This window comes from Netta rufina (genome assembly GCF_964035555.1).
Source record: "Netta rufina genome assembly, chromosome: 20".
NCBI lineage: Eukaryota > Metazoa > Chordata > Aves > Anseriformes > Anatidae > Netta > Netta rufina.
Window position 1 is genome coordinate 4,201,317 of NC_140144.1, and position 17,178 is coordinate 4,218,494.

Here is a 17,178-nt window from a genome sequence, read left to right on the forward strand (position 1 = left end):
GCGAGGAAGACACGCGAGGGGGGTTTGCTAAGTTAAAAAAAAAAGAAAAAGAAAATGTCAGCGAGAAAATGGAAATACCCTGATGTTTCTCCAGCCTGGTGCTGGAGTCGGTCTCTCCCTCCTCTTGCAGGGAAGGGGCTCCTTTTCCGTTAGCTTGACTATGGCCTTATTTAATCAGTTTGCTCTGACAGGGAGCCAAGAAAGGGCTTTGCTGTGCGATGCTGGGTCCTGTGTGCGTTCAGGCATCCACAGCTGCTCCCTAGCAAGGGTTGGCTTTTGACTACTGAGGTATTTTTTTATAGCCACAGAGGGCAACTATTAATAGATGAGATTTACCAAAACACAGAGCTACGCAGCGTGGTGTGGAGGGGAAGAGGGAAACCTGTGTGATTTATGCTAGGAAAATTCCATGTCGAAATTACACTGAAAGACACAGTAAAAGTGAATATGCCAAGAAGGGGATTTAATCTGTTACTCGGGCCTTGCCAGCGTTTCTGCTCCCTTAATGATTTGCTCCATCGCATGAAGTATGTTGCTGAATTACTTCTTCAGCACTGAGCAGCACAAATTATAGTAAGGATAAAGATAAGACACACGGAGTGAAAATATCGGCTTTTCTGAGATTTGATTAGGCTGCAAAAGAAATGCCAAAAGGAAGCAGAGGCATTCCTGACCCTGAAGACATTGCAGTTTGATCAGATGCGGGATTAGGGGTAAAATGTGCAGAATTCCACATTGTGTGGTAGGAACGAGCTGATTGGGAACTTGCCTCTTTGTTTATCGGGTCATTTATAATTTCCGTGATACGATGTAATGAGACTTGTGCCCCTGTCAGGCTCGCAAACAGTAGCTGTGTATTGAAGAAAACAGGCTAGGGAGCACTGAGAGAAAGGAATGAGGTTGTCAATTTAAGCTTCTTTTGCAGTCAGAGCTCAGACATTGATTAAATAACAGAAAATCCAGAGGATATCAATTAATAGACCCGTTACTGTCATCTTCTATTCAATTTCTGTGCACTTTCCAAAGGCACAAAAAGGAATTTTATGCCCAAAACAAGACCCAATGACTATCAGCAGTGTGTGGGTATCCAAAATTGCCCTTTACATTTGAAATGCGTTGCTTTAAGTTATTCCGCATTTACTTGATTTATTTATTTGTTTTGTTTAATTAAAATGAGATAGGGAAAGATTAATTGGTGAGAAATTCTAAGTAAATAAAGAAATATGTTGCATTCTTTTGTGGAGGAGGAGAGGTAGACCTCCAAAAGACCAGAGCGCAGTTTGTTTCAAGTGAGCACTGTGGAGCGTGAATATGTGAAGATGTTTCCAAACTGCCTGAACCGCTTCTGTTTGCAAAGCTGGCTGAGAACACTTAGAAAAGAGCATTTTTCTGTGATCCGATTTCCATGAGCTTGGTGATGCTCTATTCCTGTCCTCGATCCCAGTGGGCACAAATGGAGACAAATAGAACGCCTGAGATGTATTACGAAATGGCATCGACATTATACATAATACCTTACTGTGTTTGCACTTGGTATTTCTGGTTAAGGGCTTTTATTTTAGTTTCATGTATGGCTTGGTTTCTGGTAAGGACTAATTCTGTGTGTTGCTGATTCCTCCCAAAACGTGTAGTTGCAACTTTCCTTTACTGCTGAGGCGAAGCTTTGGCTATTTGTGGCTGTTGCTCAGTTAGTTCCTTAGGGGAGCAGTCATGCCATCTGCTCGCAGCAGGGATAGACACACAGCAGAGGCACGATTCAGAGAATTAAATCTTAAAGTCTTTATAATGGAAGGACGGAGGTAGGTGCTTCCACTAGGATGCAGAGCGCCGAGGCTAGAGGCTGAAAATAGGTATGTAAATGCCACGCACGATTTACATCAGGCTTCCCCATCACACTGCATTCCTTAGCAGTCATTCAATCATCTCTATTTTTACATGTATAATATTGTTCCAAATGTGTGTTATGCTTTCTGTCTGGAGTAAGTTACGCATCCCAGGCTCTTTGAAGTCCGTAGAAAGATTGAACTCCAACAGACTTCGGTCTTTGGCTTGGGTCTCCACATCCAGAGCACGAGTGAGGTCGAGAGCCTTCCCGAGACGAAGGGCAATAGCTGAGAGGGGAGCTCCTACAGAACTGCACTGCGCTAGAGTAAGTGGAAGAAATGTTTTGGGTAAGGATTGATGGCAACAGTTCACAGCATTATGAAAATTACTTCCCTTTTGCCTCCAGCATTTTTACCACTGCTGTGTCAGTGCCAAAAACCAGAACTCACTCACTAATTCTTCCAGAATTGATCGGTCATGATAAACTTCCAAACACAGAGTAAAATGCTTCTGTCAGACACATCACAGTGTTTCTCCCAATTTGCCTGAAGATACCTATGCTGTTTAACATCCCCTCTGCTCCCACTTGGATTCAGATAAGGGACAGAAGTTCCTGGCTTCCTCCTCATCTGCTCAGAGTTCCTGTGATAGTTTTACTTCTGGGGATAGACTCATTCATGTATTTTTGCCTCAAAATGTCTAGTTTTGCCTTAAAAATGCGGGCTCACCTTTGTCTTCATCAGACACAAAATTCTTTTTAGAGTTGTCTAGGAATGATCACCAGATAACTTCCAGTTTTTGATCCAGAAAATGGTCAGCAGGAGATAGACCAGGGGCTCCCTCTGCCCCCAGCCCAAGTGAAGGAGGCAACATCTCAGACTTTGCAAAATTCTTGAGATGTGCTTGAGCTGGCTGTAGAGGAGCTGCAGAAGAGAGGGAATTCTCCCTCTCGGCCTCTGACAAGTAGACACAAGACATTTCATGCTGAAATACATTTTATAAACTCAGGTTTGTATAATTAGGGGTCTGTGTTTGGGAATCAGTGGACAAAAATGACAACCTGCAATTTTTGCTGGATCCTTTGTGGAGCTAGGTTAGCAGTCATCAAGATCTTAAGTCCTGCAGTAGTTGTTAGCCACACATTACTGATAAATTACTGCAGTAAGCCAGGGTGGGAGTTGGTTGAGATGTGCAAGTTGAGTGACGGAGGGTGAAGTGTCATGAGGAAGTCAGACTGCATGGCATGGCCTGCCTACCGTGGGGATACTCGTGGCAAATGTTGGTAAAGAAGTGAAGGAAAATCAGTTTTCCCTCTTTCGTCTTACTATCTGACAATGGATAACAGATCTTTGCCTTCTCGTAGCCCTTTGTTAGGGGTCTGTATTTGATTCAAGTGGATCCACAGACTTGTGGTGCCAAAACAGGCAATTTCTGCACTCATGTCTGTAGGCCAAATATATGGGTATGATTTCCTCTAGTTTACTGTTACATGCTGGATCAGTATTGTACCTTTCATAATCTGCCAGTCCAATTTTGTAGGGTCTTGGGAAATGTGTCCTCCAGGGAATGCTTACAATCAGTCTTAGGCTTTGGTCTGATAGAGCCTGCGTTGTGCTGTACGTGTTAGCAGATCCATATGTGAGACAACATAAATGTCCTCCCATCCACCCAATAACCTCAGCTTTGGATGCTTCTGCTGCCCCATTTCCTTAAGGGGTAAAGGACCTTGTCTGCTTGACATATCGTTCAGTTCGAGAAATGTCCAATCTCAGAAGCACACATACACCATGCCTTTTTCTTTACCCTGTATCTTTGCAGAAGGTGCAGGTCCTGGGGAGGTTTAAATTCAAGGCAGACTGATAATTCCCGAGCGCTTGGAAAAGGCACATTTACATCTTTCCTGCTGCTGCTTGTCAGGGGCTCAGCAGAGAGAAATGAGGGGCAGGGTTTTGATGTTAATGAGTTAATTATCTTAGCGAAGGCTGTTGCAGCCACTGCTACCTCATGTTCCATCTCCCAACAGTAGTTGCTTGACAAAGTCATCATCTACTTAGTCCTCTCTCCCTCACCTTCTTTTCCTTTCTTTCTGTCTTCCAACTGAACAGGAATACAGAATGAAAAAAAAATTAAAAATAAAAAGTTGGATTTAGAAAACATACTGTCCACAGTATTTTCTTTCTGCAGCTCTGAACTATTTCAGTTGCAGGTGTGTTGGTGTTTCTGCCAGATCACCTGGCAATTTACTGTGGATTCTGGGAACTTCAAAGCTAAATGTTCTTCTGTGAAATTTCTGTTTCAGTGACTGACATTTTCTGTTTCCTTGTAATCTCTTTATTGCTGGGAAAGAACAAGTGTAACCAGCTTTCACGGATCTCATAATATTTGAATCTGACTATTCATTTTCTATTTTTTCTTAAAAAACATGTTAAGGACTTTGCTGCTGAAGAGAGAGACTTACGGGTAGGACTTGCCAGTAGCCCCCACAAAAAAAAAGAGAAAATAAAAAGAGCTGGTGAGTTCTTCATTGAAACAGGGAGAAAAAAATCTCACGAACTTGAGGCTTTTAGTGCCAGGGTGTAAGGTTTTCTTGGTTTCCCTGGAGTGAAGTCTCCAACACCAGACAATGTTCTTTGCAATCTCACTTTGGTGTCTCCTGCTCTTTCCTGCATAAGATGAAACGAGGAAACTTCAACCAGTCTCACTCGAGTCAGGTTTTCATTTCTTTCTCAGAAAAGAGGAAAATTGGGATTATCCTAAATATAAGCCATTGATGGTCTGCCCACTGCAGCAGGACCAACTTTGTGCACAGCCCTGCCAGAAGGTTAAGAAATGAGATTTGGAAGTTCATGAGTTATAAAAACAAAAACAGAAAAGAAGCGGCATCTCCAAAGAAAAAGTGATGTTTTGCAAGATGCATATTTGGGCTGATTATTTTGGCCCATCGTTTCCAGAAGTATCTGTAATAAACATGCTGGGTCCTTTGTGGTTATATATGATTTTATTTATTTTTTTTTGATGATGTCGGCCTGAGTCCAAGTTTCTTTTTGTTCCAATAGCAATGTATATCTCACTTCGTGGCACGGGGTTTATGCGCAGGGAGGATTAATGTCAGAAAGGGAGATGAAAGGAGCAAAGAATTTGATCTTGTTCTTTTTTCATCCTGCATTTTTTGCTGCATGTTAATTAGAGGAGATGCTAAAGGAGCAGCTCGGCATCCAGACCCCTCGAGGTCCCAGCTGCACACCCTGCAGGGATGGCGTGAGGTGCCCCCCTCCAAAGGGGCTGTGATTAACGGTGAGCTAACTGCAAGTACCCTGAGACCACAGCACTCCGCAGCCTGACCTGTGCTTGGCTCCCCCAAATCACCCATGTTCCTTGATTGAGGGTTCACCCCAGCATGGTCTTTGCCCCTCCATGTGTAGTCAGTGTAGGTGGGTGCTGCTGAGCCCAGTGTGGGCAGGGTCGGTGCAGTAGGGTAACCCCATGCTTTGGGTGTACCCTAAAGAGGGGGCATGTGGAGCTCCCCTGTGCTTTAAAAGCACCAAACGTGGGTTGCTCCAGCCTGGAGTCCTGAGGGTCATACCAGCAAAGCTCTTGGCTGAAAAGGTGACTTCAAGCCTGACCCTAGAGCCACAAGGGTGGGAAGGAGAGAGACAAGGCTGGAGCTGAATATTAACAGTGGAAATCCTTAGACATCTCTAATATAGAGAGTTGCTATGATCTGCTCCTATAATTAAAGGAAATTCTGTGTCAAAGCTTCAAGTTTCCTCTTGATCTCTGGCTTCCAGTCTGATTAACAGAGCCTGTACCTAACTCTTGACCTGATTCAAGAGAGTGATGACAGGCTGCATTCCTGGTCTCTGGTGCTTTTCATAAAAAATCAGGTTTGTTCTGGTGACTGAAACCAAAATGTCCTTTACTTGAACTATTGTGCAGTGTGCTATGCACGTATCTGTTGGTTGTTCTTGGAAGCTCTGTGGGATGAGAGGTGGTATGTAAATGCCAAATATTATTAGAACGGTGGCTGCTCACTCATTGAAAGCAGAGCCCTGGTTCCACGAGAAAATCTGTTTATGAACTGAATGTGCTACATCGTCTTCGAAACAGCAAAGCCAAGGGATTCAGGAAGGACCGGCTTATCGGAGAGAACTCCGACTTTCCATCTGCTGAGCACCAGACCTTTAGGACTTCTTGGAGATCGTAAAATATCAGTAAAAGATTGTAAAATAAGAGGGAAGGATTGTAAAATGTGATTAGTGGCCACCAGCAGAAAACCTGAAGGATCAGTAACACAAACCACCGCTTCCATAAAAGAAAGATGATCCACGGTATCAAAGAGCGTAGACACGAGATGGGGTTTCTAATCCCAGCTGCCACGCTGAACGGTTACGTTCCTTTGAGAAAATTATTGCATTTCTGTACCCCTGTTTTGGTGTTTGCACGACAAGGGAAATTCTTCTGCTTGCCCGTTTCATAGCTTCTTCAGCCCTGGTGACATTTCTTGAGGGGAGGCCCAGCGCAAGGGTTCTTGTCCCACTTTAGCACCACTTAAGCCCTTGGACGGGATTTGGAGCGGTGCAGAGGGCTTGTGTCAGGGCTTTGACCAGAGTGGAATTTCTCTCTTCATGTTTAGGAAGCGTTTTGAGGCCCAGAGGGGAAGCACTGTGGAAGTGCCAAGCGGTATAACTGATGGTTAAAATAGCCTGAAGTATATGTACCTTCCTATACTGATTTAAAGTCTCGAGTATACATGAATGAGGCTTGCTGCAGCCAAAAGGGCTTTCGGAAAAGCGGCAAAGGAAATCTGTTTTAACAACTGGTTCCTGAAAATATCCTTACGCCACTTCTTTCTTTATCGTTTGACTTTTCTCCTTGTTGCAATGGTTCAGCCTGTAGAGTCTGGAAAAACATCAGGGTAACCAGGGCAGAGGGAATATCAGATGGAGATGAGGGATGGATAAGAGACAAATTACAGTACATTTCTCATGGGTCATTTGGCTTTAGGCTTGAAAAGGAGAGAGAGAAAAATCCCAAAGTAGTAAAAGAAACAAAAAGAGACAATCAAAACAAATAAACCTGCCAGTGTTGCTGATTTCAAAGGTCTGTGAAATGTGCATATATGCTTCATAATGCTTTGCTGTTTTAAAGCTATGTTTCTTGAAATGTTCCACGCTTTAATCCTACTCACTGTCTCAGAAGTTAATTGTACAGTAAGATTGCAATTCTCTTTGCCAAGGCTTTCCCTTTGTTTTCTTTTTTTCTCCTCCTGCAAGTTGGCTGGCCAGCATATCTTTTCCTAGGTCTGGGGAGCTGGTTAGCTTAATTATTTTTTATAGTTGTGCAAGGAAACAGGGGTTTTCGGTTCTTGCTGCACGAGTGAACTCAAATGTTCCTCTGTTCTTGGATGTAAACCTCACGAAGGAAGAAGGCTCAGGGATCACATATTTATGGTCTGTAGCGCTGCAACTCTATATAACACTATATAAAGGTTATATAAGGGTGGGGGGCTCTGGTACAAGCAACAGGCATTGAAGCCAGGGAAGATAAAAGGGAGAGGGGGATAAGTGCATTGACAGCCACCCCAAAGTTTTGCCCAGAGCCCAGACAGAACATGTTTGACATTTGAAAATTTTTTGCATCATCTTTTTCCCCATTCTTTTTCCCTGAGCCTCTACTCTTTCTTATCCTGGCCAGAACCAGCAGCAAAAGTGCCGGGGAAAAAAAATCTGTTTTCACTGTATTTCTGAATCTGAGCCCAGGTTTGTGAAGGATTTGGCAAGGATTTACAAACCTTTGAGAGAATCCGTGTGGAGATCTGAGGAAACCCGCCTCCCTCCTTAAAAAAGCAAGTTGCGTTGGCCAGAAATTGGGCAAAAATTGGTTGTTTCAACTGAGGTTTCCTTTGAGATTTTGGATTTGAACCTGAAGCTGCACTTTGAGAATCAAATTTTGCTCTGACTAACTCTAGATTTACTGGAGCAAATACATTGCAGTCAGCGCTGATGCTTCGTGCGCAGCCCAGCGAGAACAGGAGTTGGCTCAAAGTGCGAGCGCACTTGAACCGAAACGAAAGAAGACCCAGAGCAAGGCTCGGAGCAGTCCAGCCGGCAGGTTTGTTCCAACCTGTTGCTGTGCTTCAGGCCATGAAGCAGATGCTGCATTTACAACATCCAGGAGTTATCTATAGGCAGCTGGATGAAATGCAGCCCTATCATTTATTTATTAGCCGTCTTTGGGTCAGAAAGTCTGCTAGGGCTGAGCAGGGGTGCAGCGTTAGGGTTGTATGGAAGATAACATTGATTTTTAGAATTTGGTTGCCAATCACTTCCTTTATGTATACATTTGTTTGTTCATTTGTTTTCCTTGCAGTCCTATAGATTTAGCATGCAGTAGAAATGTGCTTATTTCTAGGATTGTCTAGAAGTGCTGTTGGAAAGCCAGCATTTCAAGGCAAATAAAATTAAACTGATGACTTCACAATTGTAAAAAATTGCTACTTTAGACCAAGGAGTTGCTCTCAGTCTCTGTTCCAGGATAAAGAAAACCCAGACCCAAATGAGTCCCATATTTTAGACAGTAAAAATCTTTTTCTATATTTTTCCTGTTTTTTTTTTTTTTTTTTCATGGGGTGAGTAAAGCCTGAGTCACCAACATAATGATGGAATTAATTCAGTTTGGAAAAGAGGACAACCTAGGATCAACAAACACCCAGACTTTTGTAACCATGTGGGCTTTTATTTTGTGATGTGTCTTACTCAGGGATGGCTCTCCCTGTAGGACCTGCCACTGGTGTCCAAACCCCTGGTCCAGCTCTAGGCAGCTCACGGAGCATGCTAACAGCATCACTGCAGCGATACAGAGTTCATCACTGGCTACCAAATTTACCCGAGAAGCTAGCTCTCTATTTCAGCAATTATGCCAAGACCTTTCTTGGATCCTTATCGCTATTTTTCCTTTTGCACAAACATCCTTTTTCTTTCTCTTTGTAACGGGAGATCAGATTTGGGGGCTCTAGAGGACATTTTGCTTCAGCAGATAAACCAAAATTCTTTACAAGCTGCCAAGCCTACATGTGCTGACAGTGCCTGCGATTTATGCTTTTGGACATGACCTACTGACTGCCTGGTTTGGATGCGGTCAGGATTACAGTTAGACATTTGGATGTCAGTGTGAATACAGACAGCGATCTGGATCTAAGCAGGAACCGAAAACCTTTCGCTTGTAATATTTTGGCTCCACTCTATTTCAGGCTCTTTCCCAATCACTGAAAGATTTATACCTTTATCAATAAATTATCATGACTTTTACTACACTTACACCAGTGTCTTAAATTAACACTAAACTAAATGTAGATGAGGCACACTTCCTGCTTCACATGATTTATGACAATCCGTCTGAAATGAGGAGTAAAATTAAATTTGCCAACAAAGGCAGATCTTTAACATGAGGTCAGACAAAAATTTTGGAAGTCCACTGCTAAAGGGGGTTTGTGGGTTGTCCTTTCTTATTCAGGTTTTTGATAAAGCTGTAGCACTTTAGACGAAAACAAACAAGCAGTAGGAACACTTGTCTGAAAGGTCTGAAAGCTCTATTGGGTATCTTATGTCAGGATGGAGCTGATAGACAGGGGGAACGTAGCAGTTGTATGGCACTAATAAGCTCTCAGCTTGAGGACTGTCTACCTTTGATGATCAGCCTTTAAGAAGGATATGGAGAGTGCAGCTGAGAAAATCAGAAATGACCAGAGGTCTTAAAAATATGGCCAGTGGGGACAGACTGAAGACATACGGTGGTTTTAGCTTAAAACCAAGGTGATTTGCAATAGATGTAATGAGCTTTGAAATAAGTAATTTAGTGATTTGGTAAAGCAGAAGGGAATCATCGTATCTCCCTTTAGGTGGAGAATGGCACAGTTACTTATCACTTCTGTTGCAGCAAAAAAGACTCAGGTAGACCTCGAGAAAAACTTCCTGACAGTAGAGGTATCGAGACCTGGGTGCTGGCTGGGATGCTGGGTGCTGGGGCAGTTGCAGAGTCCTTGTCAGGTGCAGTCCTAGGTCTGAACTAGATAACAACAAATTTGGTGGAGGTGCTCCTGCTGTGGGATGCTGGGCTAGCAGTGGTGGGCTCTGGACATCCCTTCTGGATTTGTTTTTCAGTGATTCCATGACAGAAGGCAAAAGGCAGCTCATACATTGGCACCAACACTGCATCTCCAAAGGACGAGCCCCGTGTCTGACTACCCGAGACTCAGAAATCACAGGGGGAAAAGCTAAATTGTAATTGCGTGCGTCTGCCAAATGGCCCCATTTCAAGGTCAGCTTTCAGTGCTGTTAAGCCATGGCTCTTGCCATTATCTTCAGGAAGCACATCATTTATCTCAGAACTGTCCTTGCTGCTCACTGCAGATACAGAATAATCTCTAGGTGGACACTGCACCCTAAAACCGTGGTTCCCCCGTGTTGGTTGACCACATGGCTTGATGACTGCCCCCTGACACACCAACTGCTGTGGTTTTTGCTGCCTTAATGAGTGCGTTAGCATCCATCCTTGGGCCAAGCTCAGAGCCAGAAGGACCAAGGGGACATGGCTGAGAAGCATCGGGCACACCATGCTGGGAGCCACCCCTAGGTCTGTCACAGGCAGCCTGCGAGTGCCGCCAGCGCTGCCCAGGAAAGCCTCCTCCATGCCAGCTAAATTGCATGTCGTGCTTTAAGGGCTGCCAGTTCTCTGAGAGCACCAAATGAAAGAAGGAACACGAGGTCTTGGGAAGGAGAGTGATGTATGGGGTCCTCGTGAGGAGATTTGCTGTGCCCTGCCATGTGCTGAACCCGCTAGGTGAGGGACGGGATGCTGTATGTAAGGAGGCAGAAAGGGAGGCTGAGGCTGGCTTCCCAAGAAGGTGCTGGTTTGCTTTGTTGTTGTTTTGTTTTAGATAGTGAAATGCAATGCCTTTTATTCCTAACAAACTCAAAAAAATAAATAAATACAAAAAAAAATACAAAACACAGAAGTTTACTCCATGGTGAGCAGATAAGTAAGTTCCTACTCCTTGTTTGTGTGGGGTCTTGCAAATAATGTCCTAAGTACTTTTGTGTTTTTGCTGTAAAGTGACACTTGTCTTTGAAGGAATAAAAACAAAACAAAGTCAAATAGAGAATAACTCAGAGCAAACAGTAGGAAACATTTCCTAACAATAAGGGCTTCCACGCAAAACCAGCCACGAGTGCAGAGGCTGCACTGTGGCTGTGTCAGGGCAAGCTGCTCTGTGGCACTGAACCTGGGGGAGGAGGGAGAGCTCCCAGCCATGTACAGAACTGCTCCACGCCAGTGACCGGGGCTGGATTTAATATGATTGGACCTGATACGTGATACCGACCGAGCTAAAAAGCTGTTGTCAGACATGTGTGTAGCTAAGGGCAGAGGTTTGACGCTGGGTTTGGCTCTGGAGCTGAGGGCCAGCAGAAGGGAGCTCCTCACGGTGCTCCCCCTGGCTGGATGGGGCTATGGGCACGGGGGACAAGCCTGCTGGCCAGGGACTTCGCCTCGCTACCTGAAAACACGTCCTGCCATGTAGAAGCCCCTGCCCGAATGGCCAGGAAATGGGCTTGACAGATGAGACAGGCGCGGGGATAATGGCTCGTGTGACGGATGGGGCGGTGGCACGGCGCTGCGGGGTGAGCTACAGGCTCCATTAGGCTGAAACTGGAGCGCTGGAGGGGCTGCCTGTTCCTGACTGAGGGCTGGGGCTTCCTGGGTAAGAGTGAGCTGCCGTACAGCACAGCTTTCAGAGCGCAGGAAAAAAACAAACCCGAGCTTTGCATTGGACAAATAGGTCAGGGAAAAGATCTGGGTGGGAATGTGCATGTTGCCTGATACGATGTCCCAAATGGCCTTAAACAGACCATAGAATTTCTATGTCTAAACCAGATTCCAGCGAAGGAGACCTTTTATGATGCACTAATAGGCTCATTAGGCTTTCTTGAGCTAGGCACGCTCACAGCATCGTATGTTTTTTCCATTACAGGAATTACACGTGTTTTGTTGTGCTTTGGGTTTTGTTTTGTTTTCCACATAGACTTGCCCTGACAGTTCCCCATTCAGGTTTATATTGGAGGTACCATCTCGAGCCAATGAATTTTATGAAATATGTTGCTGGCACTCACGGAGAGATGCATAAAGGAAATATTCTAATGACAGTTGGAAAGGCTTTGATCCCTTTCCAAGACTGCACTCATGTCTTTGAAATGCGAGTTTGGCAGTGCTGGAAAGGCTGGGCTCTTTGGCTCTCTTTGGCACCAGCCCATGTGACAGACATTATGTCCTCTGTCAGGGGACCCACATAACCTTGAGAAGTGTAAGCAATGCTCGCAGATTGCGTTGGGTCAGATAGCCTGGGCTGATAACAAAGCAGCCGCAGCAGCAGGGGGGAGTCAGCCCAGTCCAACGCAATAACCGAAAACTATTTTGACCTGGTAACTGTTGGGTCTGCTGCCTGCGGCTACGGAGTTGGACATGAACTGCAAAAGTAGTTAATTTATGCCTCCTTGAGTGTAGGAATGTGGTGATGATGGATAGGGATGGGAGGTTATTAGAAACATGGGGAGGAAGGAGAGGATGGAATTCCAGCTCATGTTTTTATCTCTTACACACACACGTTCCTTTGCATACATACTCTTGGCTGGCTCGCATGTGTGCACAGCCCAAACCCTTGCTTACACTCACACCTCCGTTCATGCACGCACATGTTCACATGCTTACAAGGGATTTGCCTGAGCTAAATGCTTTAGCATGTTTATGTGTTGGGGGTTGCAGAGTGCTGTTACAAAGGGGCTTGCATTTACTTTCTTCCAAGCGTGGCCTGTTTACACCTACTCCTGTGCAGAGCCCTTGCTAAAAAAACCCTCTTAGCCTTCTGCCCTTACACCATCTGAACATATTCTGCCCCTTTGCAGACTTCTGCTGTCTAGCAGAGAAGTAGTGGTCAGAGAAATACCGTAAAGCTAAGTCCAAGTGACATATTACGGTGGCTTTACCTAAGACATGAATCCAGCCTGGGTGATGCACTGACATCACCGGCCAATTAGTTAAATGCTGTCTGCAGTAATAACCCGTATACAGAACAGCCCTAGAGCTGGAGCACACAGCCTGCATGTAGCTGACTGAGAGAGCGATTGTGGCCGTGCGTCGAGGATTTAAGTGGGGATTGGATTGTTTAAAAATAAGCAAAACGACAGCTGAGAATAAAGAAATATCAGTTTAAATAATTTGAAACCATAAGAGAAGAGCGAGGATAAAACTGGTAATCTCAGGAGGGGAGTGTGATTGTAGTTACTGCTACAGGGATTTGCATAGGCAATAAAGCATCTGAATCCAGAGTCAACAACTGCAGCCTCAAATACATACAGCGAGCCCTTCCTTCCCACAGTGATACAAAACACAAACATTTTTCTACTCAGGGGCATGCAAAGCTTCTGCTTCTGTGCTTTTCTCTCTTGCACAAAGTATCACATTGCTCTCACGTTCTCTTACACTTTTGCTCTCTCTCTCCGATGCTGACTTGTGTGCAAACATGCACATTGTCCCTGCACGTGCACACGTCTTCCGTCACACTTCCCCCCCCCCCCCAATACGCTTACACTTTCATTTGGAAATGCTCATTAGCTCTCGTGTAATTTCAAACTGTTGCTCATGGACACACTTAACGACGAGCCCATGTTTGGAAAAGATGTTTTCAAAGGCACAAAGAAGATCCTGGAAATAGATTAAGCACGGCCACAGATCATTGTACAGATACTTGCAGAACAAGCTGGAGGGAAAGATCTGTGTATTTTAAGAAGATGTGTTGGGAACAGTGGAGAGATGAGAAATCTGTAAAGGGTCACAGAGCTGACCTGTCCTTCAGGATGTCATCCGCATTGATTGGAAGATAAACACTGTATGGAATGGAAACATACCCTTCCATTGGTGTCCCCAAAGAGTACGTCTTCCTCCATGAGTCAGCGAGGGCCTGGGGACACCCAACCATGAACTATTTTGGAGGCAATGACTTCAGCAAGTGGCAGGGGAAGCTATTGTGGAAATATGAATGTGTTTTCCATTGGGGAGTCCTCCAGGGAAGGACAGAAAGATCTTGGTGCCGATCCAACTCCCCTGTTTTTTTTTCACCCTTCTGGGAACGAAAGCCTTGCAAAGTATGTGAGGAACCTTACTGAAGGCGAGTGCATTTGGTTTGTACAAGCTCCATGAATCTATACCCATGCACAGATGGAAAGGGGGACTTAAGGAGGAAGGAACAAACTGCTCAAAACCTTAACAGTGTCCTTCCCTAACAAGCTGGTCAACCATGCATGACACAGTGTGATCTTTCTTTCCATTATTTCCACCTGTCAAGTGAAGACAGCACAACTCATCCATGTTTTAGGTCTCACTACAGCACCTAGTATCAAGAGGCAACATGAGCTGGAGACAGAGAACTTAGAGGTTTACTCTTATGGCTTTCTGCAGCTCTGCTCCGAGCAGCACCAGAGCATGCGCTTCGGCGAGTCGCTCTTCCTGTAGGCATCGACAATGTCTACTTCTTTTGCGGAGTGCCAAAAGTAACTCTAGTGGCCGTCTAGTGGCTTAAGAGACTGGCTTTGCTTGCCCACAAGCAGATTGTAACCTCCTGATGTCCCAAAAGCCAAGAAACTGTGCTTATCTTGGGGCACCTAAGGAGCCTTGGGAATGTCATGGTAGGGGACCAGCCACTCCATGGGAAATCTCTTGCAAGGCGCACTAGGTCTGTCTCCCAAGGCAGAAGGGAGACACATTATTAGGAAGAGAGGCTGATCCTGAAGTAGTGCTACGATTCAGAGTATTTCTCCCAGGGCTTTTTTTTTTTTTTGGGGGGGGGCAGCAGAAGAAAGAGACTCCCCCTCTGTTGGTCAGCTCTCCTCCTGGTCTGAGGCCAGAAGCTGATGAACGTACCAGTGTGTCTTTGAACACAGGCATGACCCACTTGTTCTGCCTTAAGGGATTTCTAATGAGACTAATTTTTATCTGTATTTTTCCACATTTTTAACACTGTGTAATTGGGAATTTGGGATGGAAGCATGTTGCCTGCCTGTAATATTTTTGCCTGTTTTTAGGCTTGGTTGGTTTACGTTATTAGTTTGCAAGACTCAAATACAGCAGATCTAACCTTGTGTTGCTTATTCCCTTCTCCTTGTTACAACTTTGTTTGCTGGAAATAGCAAACTAATTAAAATAGCAATTCCCTAAGAAGCATCCTGTGTCAGGGTTAGACCTGGTGCATCTCGGCACAAATAATGCTGCTGGTGCCAAAGGAGTAGTGTCACGAGCTGGTGCCAGACTAAAGACCTGAAGCTTGTTATTGTGGAGGAGAATTATAGGTAAAAACACGGAACAGCTTAGAGAAAATGTGCAAGGTAACTGCTGATATAAAAAGATTTACTGACCATAATATGTGGTTAATTACACTCATGATAAATAGATTCCTATACTTATCTTAGGAATATGGACAGCTTTATGTATTTACCTTGGATTTTGTGGCTGTGGTTAAGCAATGGCTGGAAGTCCTCAGATGAGATTCACCATATGAATGCAAAGTAATTGAAGTTTGGGAGTGGGTTATTAAAATATTTTGGGTGACTGATACACAGGATATTATAAGATCCTTGCCTGGATTGCAGCACTTCTTCAATACTTTGTTGTTTTTTGTGCTACCATTAGAAAAAAATTGATTTTTGTATATATATATATATTTATTTATTTTTTTTTACAGAGCATACTTAGATGTCAATGAACTGAAGAACATACTCAAGCTGGATGGATCCACACACCTCAACATCTTCTTTGCCAACTCCTCTGAGGAAGAGCTGGCTGGAGTGGCAACTTGGCCCTGGGACAAGGAAGCCTTGATGCATCTAGGTGAGTGATAAAGATGTTTCTTCTTTGTAAAGCATTCTTTTGAGGCGCTAAGAAGGAAAGACAAATATGCGCTAAGCTCTGTTCTGATTTCTTATCATTCCTCTAATATATAGTCAGGGGAAAAAAAGTATTTCACGATTCCCAGATACTGGCTCACAACCAGGAAAATATTAGGTTATAAACCCAAAGCATATTATGGTATTTGTAGATGATGTCAAGCTGAAAGTATTTCACCTTTTAAGTGAAGCTACTTTACAGGGCATTCACTCCATGAGAGCACTTTGCAAAGAAGACTTGGGGGGATAGGTGAGAGAACGCAGACAAAGGTGAATTTTTAACCTTAATCTGTTGTGTTATGACCCTTAGTTCATCACTTAGTAAGCGTCCAATTAATTTTCTTTTCAGATTACAGTTAACATTTGTTACTATTTTTTTCCACCAATGTGCAAAAGAGCAAACTGCTGAGAGATTGTATTTCTAACGTGCTTGAGTAGAACTGGGAAGAGTTTGCTACCCTGCAGATTGGCCTACATGCTTCATACGTAGTTTGCTGGCTATGGCTGTCGGAACCCAAGAGTCCAGACAAAGCTATGCAACCTAACAAATGACCCATGGCCCTAACACCTCCAGTGGTTCTGGATCTGTCTTGCTTGCAAAATGTCATGCAAACCTCAAAAGGTTCAGAAGGCACCGTCTGAGTCTGTGTGTACTTATCTGAACTGCACCAACCTCCCTCAGGCTGAAAACCTGATCTGGTCATCTTTACAACAGCAAGGATTCTTACAAGTTTTCCAGATGATTCTCCACCCTGTCTAGACCTCCCTAGGCTGGGGATGAAGTCCAGCCTTAGCCATGTTCAGTCTTTGTGAAAGGCCGAGCCACTTTTTTCCTTATCCAAGCTCACACTGAGCAAAACAAAAAAAGATGTGGCAAATATAAAGCCCAGAAGAGGACAGCAAATATGGTGTTTATTATTCTAAAGCATACTAAACATACATTCTAAAGCTATGAAGGCTGAACTACAACTTTTCTGTATTCAGAAATACATTACCCCAAACCCCGACGTTAACACCTCTTTATAGTCACCTATCTCTGTAGCCAAGAGGCTCCATGGTCAGACCAAGCAGTTGGAGCTGGCTGCCCTACTTCTGTTAGTCAGCATTTTATTATGAAATCCAGCTCTGCAGCTGCTCTGGAAGAAGTGTGAGCAAACTTCCCTTCCCAGGAGCCGGCACTGACACACATCCAGACAAAATCTCCTGCTGAGCAGGACTGGAAGTGAAGCCACTTCCACTCTGCCTTGCCTCCAGCCCCATCTCCACAGGCTCCTGCTGGGAGCACCCGAAACAGAAGGAGCTGTGAATGCCCACTGGTGAGCTTTCTCCATGGCAACATCTTTTGGCAAAAACAAAGAAATATATT

General features: G+C 44.4%; 1 protein-coding gene across 1 annotated transcript in view; it reads left to right on the forward strand.

Annotated features, from left to right (window-relative positions):
- Positions 1–17,178, forward strand: part of PAPPA (pappalysin 1) — a gene marked incomplete at both ends in the record, with an annotated part of 177,212 nt that overhangs the window by 36,620 nt on the left and 123,414 nt on the right. The window contains one exon of the mRNA XM_084299267.1: positions 15,611–15,756. Coding sequence (XP_084155393.1) covers positions 15,611–15,756 — 146 coding nt within the window. The remainder of the gene's footprint in view (positions 1–15,610; positions 15,757–17,178) is intronic.